General features: G+C 48.6%; 1 protein-coding gene and 1 pseudogene across 1 annotated transcript; both read right to left on the reverse strand.

Moving 5' to 3' along the window:
- Positions 1-464: 464 nt before the first annotated feature.
- LOC106344824 lies at positions 465-2,303 on the reverse strand. The gene has a single exon (XM_013784130.1). The coding sequence runs from the start codon at positions 2,301-2,303 to the stop codon at positions 465-467; it is 1,839 nt and encodes a 612-aa protein (XP_013639584.1).
- Positions 2,304-3,175: 872 nt separating this feature from the next.
- The window catches only part of LOC106344825, a 23,654-nt pseudogene continuing 21,331 nt past the window's right edge, over positions 3,176-5,498 (reverse strand).

Consider the following 5,498-nt stretch of genomic DNA (forward strand, 5'->3'; position numbering starts at 1 on the left):
ATAATTGTCAAGTGTCTGCGGATAAATGTGAAGTTTCCGAAGATATTCACAAAGATCGGGAAAATTGGAATATCTCCATTTTTGAGTTATGACGGCTTAAGGGCAGGAGGGGAAAGGCGCAAACCGACCTAGGAGCAAGTATATAAGGAGTCTTAGGTGAGAGGCAAAGGAGGATTCGAGAAACAACAAATTTAGCACTTAGAGCAATTTAGGCAATTTTGGTTTGCTTCGATGCCTCGCTGTGTGACAATGTAACCTAGGAACTCTCCAGACGTGACGCCGAAGGTGCATTTCGCCGGGTTTAGCTTCATCCCGTACTCGTTCAGCGTTTTGAAGCAGTCTCGTAAATGGTTGAGATGGTCCTTGGCGCGAAGTGATTTGACCAGCATATCATCAATGTAAACTTCCATAGTGTTGCCAAGTTTGTCGGCAAACATTCTATTGATCAGACGCTGGTAAGTCGCTCATGCGTTCTTTAAGCCGAAAGGCATGATCTTGTAGCAATACGTCCCACTGTCCGTTATGAACGCCGTTTTCTCGCGATCGTCCGTATGCATCATGATTTGATTGTATCCGGAAAAAGCGTCCATAAATGTTAGGAGCTCGTTGCCGGAAGTCGACTCCACCAGACGGTCGATATGCGGGAGAGGGTAACTGTCTTTTGGACATGCTTTGTTCAAATCCGTGAAGTCAACACAAATGCACCATTTCCCATTTTTCTTTTTAACGAAGACGGGGTTTGCTAGCCACTCCAGGTACCGTACTTCGGCGATGAAACCTGCGTCGAGCAACCTGTCAACTTCCTCATTTACTGCTTTGGACCGTTCAGGTCCGAGCTTCCGCCTCTTCTGTCGAATAGGCTTGAACGTCGGATCGACGTTTAATTCGTGAGATGTTATTGCGGGGTCTATACCCTTCATATCAGAAGTTACCCATGCAAAGGTTGAGGCATTCTCTTTGAGGAAAGAAATGATTAATGACTGCAGATCGTCGGAGAGATAAGCGCCAATGCGCACGACCTTCGATGGGTCAGCTCCATCGATGGGAACCTCATGGATTTCTTCCTTCTGAGGGTAGATCTTATGTATTGGTTTGGTGACTGCGTTAACGAGGGAAGGTGATTGTTGTAGCTTGACCGCGGCGATAAGTATCTCTCTCGCGGCCCGTTGGTCCCCGCGGATCGTCTGCGTCGTTCCATCTTTCCCAGGGAACTTAACGCATTGGTGATAGGTGGAGGGAAAGGCTTTCACGGAGTGTAACCAAGGCGTACCGAGGATTGCGTTGTAGGGTGCCCTAGCCCGGATAACAGAGAACTTAACAGTGCGGGTCACATCATCTGCGTAAACTGGGAGACAAATTGTCCCAACCATCTGTTCCGAGGAGCCATTGAATCCCGTGAGAATGCGTGAGGAGGGCTTCATGTCGTGCAGGTCGACTCCCATCTTGTCGAGCATGTCCCGAAAGATAAGGTCGACTGAGCTGCATGTGTCGACGAGAACCTTCGTGACCTGGCATTCGTCAATTCCGATATCGATTAGGAGTGGGTCGTTATGCGGCATGCTGATGCCGTGAGTGTCGGCCACCGAGAAAGAGATTTGATGGTCTGCTTCGACTTGCGAAGGCCACTTTTGGGCGGTGATGGCTTGTCGCCTGTAATCTTTAACTGCTCTTACCGAGTCCCCGCAAGGAGGTGAACCACCCATTATGACGTTGAGGTGCGGGGTGTTCGTAACCTTCATCAATTCCCGTTGCGCTTGTCGTTTCGCTTCGAGGCACGGTCGCAAATCATGTTGCTTGGGCTGACTAAGCTTGGCGCGCAAGTCTTCGGCTTTGGAGTTGATCTTCTCACGTAAATCTACGGGCTGAGGTTGAAGGTGTAGAGCAGCTCCGGTGCGGGTAGTCTTTCTTGCTTTAGACTTGTCGAGGGACGTCCTGAGGTCTGCCTCGCTCTTTTGTACCATTTCAGCCTTCCGCTTCAGAAATGTGCGTAAGTCCTTGGAATCTGTTTTTCTGCCCAATTTATCGCGCAAGTCCGTTGGTACCGGCGGAATTTCTTGACGAGCGTCGTTCGTCCGGGCGGGAGTCTGTTTCCCTGCAGCTTCTTTGGCCGCCTTGGCCCTAGTATCCTCCTCCATTCGAATGAAGTTATTGGATCGAGCGTTGGAATCTGGTACTGATCTCGTCGGGTGTCGGTAAAGATCGGCCCAAAATGGTGATTTAATGTGGAGGGTGTTCATCAACGACTCCACGGCAATATGATCTGGTACGTCGACTTTCGAGACAATGGATTTGAACATCTCCATAAAATCTCTCAAGCTCTGCCCGTTCGCGTGGTTGAGATTCCAAGCTCGTTTATCGTTTGCGCATCAAAACCCACTGGGGTTTGGGCCACGTCATCATCGGTGACATCTTGGTTGGCAGTCTGCGTTGGTGCTGCACCAGTCGCTCTCTCTGGGTTAAACATATGTCTTCGGTACTGCGCCATCGAAGCTTCCACGTTCGCAGCGAGGGGGGCTAAGATCTTTGTGAGCGCTGTGATTTGGTCGGTCGCCGCTTTCTGGGCTGCATCTTGCTGCGCAAGGCGCGCCATGATAGTTTCTATTGAAGCGGGTTGGAGTGGTGTCGTAGTCACAGGGAAAGACGCCGGCGTTACTTCAGCGGCTTCACGATCTTCACCAGAGGAAGAGCCGTCATTACTCGTCGCCATCTTGTCGACGTTACTTTGCTAAATGCCCCACGGTGGGCGCCAACTGTTTGATCGGGAAACGGTACGGAACGAGAGAATGTTCAGATTTTAGATGTGGGCTAAGCAAAGACGTCTTATTAACGGTCAGAAGAGTGTTTCGTTGGTTACAAGGAAAGGAGATGCGTGAAAAGAAAGGTACCGGAGCCTAGAAGGCTTTACCGGAGAGATACAACAAGGCGAGATGACAAAGGAAAAACCCTAATCTAGCCGCCCAGTGAGTGTCAGTGATTTCGGATAACCCCTACGTTGCCTTTCCTTCCCTTTTTATAGTTGACCTCACGCTCTTCCGTGACCTAGTTTATGTCGTCTCTGTGGGCTTTAACTCGCTGGGCCGATAAGCCCATGTTGTCTCGTGGAGTCGTTTCCTCGGGGCTTTTAGTCGAGAAGCCCATCGAAAGCTCTCTCACATTACGCCGAGAGATCGACCCTTCAAGCCGCCACGTCGAGCCGATGCTCCGCTTCATGTGGGCCGGACCGTCTGTTCTTCGGGCCTTGAGGGATGGTCGAATTTACCATCTACAATATTGTCACATGTTAAGTTTGCTTTGTTATCAAACAACTAACATATCGAAATATATTACTGGGAAATTTTTCCTTACCTCCAAGCCATATATATCATTCATCACTCGCATTTTTGTACATGACAATCTCACGAGTTGGTCTCTGGATTCCAACAATTTGTAAGCTTCTTTCTTGCAGATATTTTCCATAGCCATCAAAATACATGCTAAGGTAAAATACGCAGCGATCTGGATTCCAGCAACATCTAGGTACTCGTCAAAACTAGGAATGTGATACGATGCAGCCCATTTGGCGAGTTGAAGGTTGGCTCTCACCAGTGTCTTGCACTGCCATGTCTCAAAAATGTAAACTTGTACTATTACTATGTCCTCCAAGAATCATTTATGATTGGTTATTCCACATCTCCAGAAAGTGTAAATACATCATCTTAACAGATAAAACTTATAATTTCATTTCTTACGCTTTTAATTGTAGTATTCAGGCTGTAAGATCCTCCGGCCTCTGAGCATATTTCTCTCTCAAACTCTTGGAAGCTATCAAATATAAATTTAACTACAAATTTTAAATAATCTTTCTGTTCATCCATGGCATGATGATCATCAGGATTCCACCTACATTATTAACAATATGTATTTTCATCATCCATTTTATATATGTTTAAATGCTGACTCAATCAATATGAAAATTGGTCTATAGTATGTAGAGGGTGGATTCGACATCCCTCAAGGCCCGAAGAACAGACAGCCCAGCCCACTCAGGATGAAACGGTGGCTCGGCATGATGGCTCAAAACGCGCGTCTAAGCGTCTCCGACTTAACGGCCACTCGAGACAGTATGGGCTTCTCGGCCCAACAAGTTAGAAGCCCACGAAGACGATGCAAACTAGGTCACGGGAGAGTACGAGGTCAACTATATAAAGGGAAGGGAACGCAACGAGAAAAGGATCCGAAATCACTGATACTCACTGGGCGGCTAGATTAGGGTTTTACCTTTGTTATCTCGCCTTGTTGTATCTCTCCGGCAAAGCCTTCGAGGCTCCGACACCTTTCCTTTCACGCATTTCCTTCCCTTGTAACCGACAAAACGCTCTTCCGACCATTAATAAGACGTCTTTGCTTAAACCCACCTTTAGAACCGAACGTTCTCTCGTTCCGTACCGTTTCCCGATCAAACAGTTAGCGCCCACCGTGGGATCTCTAGCAAAGCAACGTCGACAAGATGGCGACGAGTAACGACGGCTCTTCCTCTGGAGAAGAACGTGATGTCATCGAAGTAACGCCGGCGTCCTTCCCTGTGACTCCGACACCGCTTCAACCCGCTTCAATAGAAACTATCATGGCGCGCCTTGCGCAGCAAGACGCAGCCCAGAAAGTGGCGACCGACCAAATCGCAGCGCTTGCAAAGATCTTAGCCCACCTCGCTGCGAACGTAGAAGCTTCGACGGCACAGTACCGAAGACATCTGTTTAACACAGAAAGAGCGACTGGTGCAGCACCAAAGCAGACTACAAACCAAGATGTCACCGACGGTGACGCGGCCCAAACCCCGGTCAACCTTGATGTGCAGACGATAATCGAGCTCGCCGCGCTGAAACAGTCGGTGCTGGATATAAACTCCAAGATCCATCATGTCACTACGTCCGCCCCTCAGATCGAGCGAGCCCTAGCAGAATCTCTCCGGACACCGTTCACCAAAATGATAACGACGGTCCGCATCCGAAAGATGGAAAAGCTCCGTCTTCCAACCTTCGACGGTGTATCCGACCCTTCTGCTCACGTCACATCCTTCAATATCGCGATGTGACGCGCGAACCTCTCTGATGAGGAAAAAGACGCAGGCTTTTGTCAACTTTTTGTCAAAACCCTAGAAGGTATCGCTCTTAACTGGTTTACCGGTCTTCAGGAGAACTCCGTTGATAGTTTTCACGACCTCTCGACGGCTTTCCTCAAAAACTACATCATGTTCACTCGACAAGAAGCCACCGCCACAGATCTTTGGAATCTCAACCACGCGAACGGACAGAGCTTGAGAGATTTTATGGAGAAGTTCAAATTCATTGTCTCGAAAGTAGACGTACCAGATCATGTAGCCGTGGAGTCGTTAATGAACACCCTCCACATTAAGTCACCATTTCGGGCCGACCTTTACCGACACCCGACGAGATTAGTACCAGATGCCATCGTACGATCCAATAACTTCATTCGAATGGAGGAGGATACTAGGGCCAAGG

The sequence above is a fragment of the Brassica oleracea genome, chromosome C5 (genome assembly GCF_000695525.1).
Source record: "Brassica oleracea var. oleracea cultivar TO1000 chromosome C5, BOL, whole genome shotgun sequence".
NCBI classification, from domain to species: domain Eukaryota; kingdom Viridiplantae; phylum Streptophyta; class Magnoliopsida; order Brassicales; family Brassicaceae; genus Brassica; species Brassica oleracea.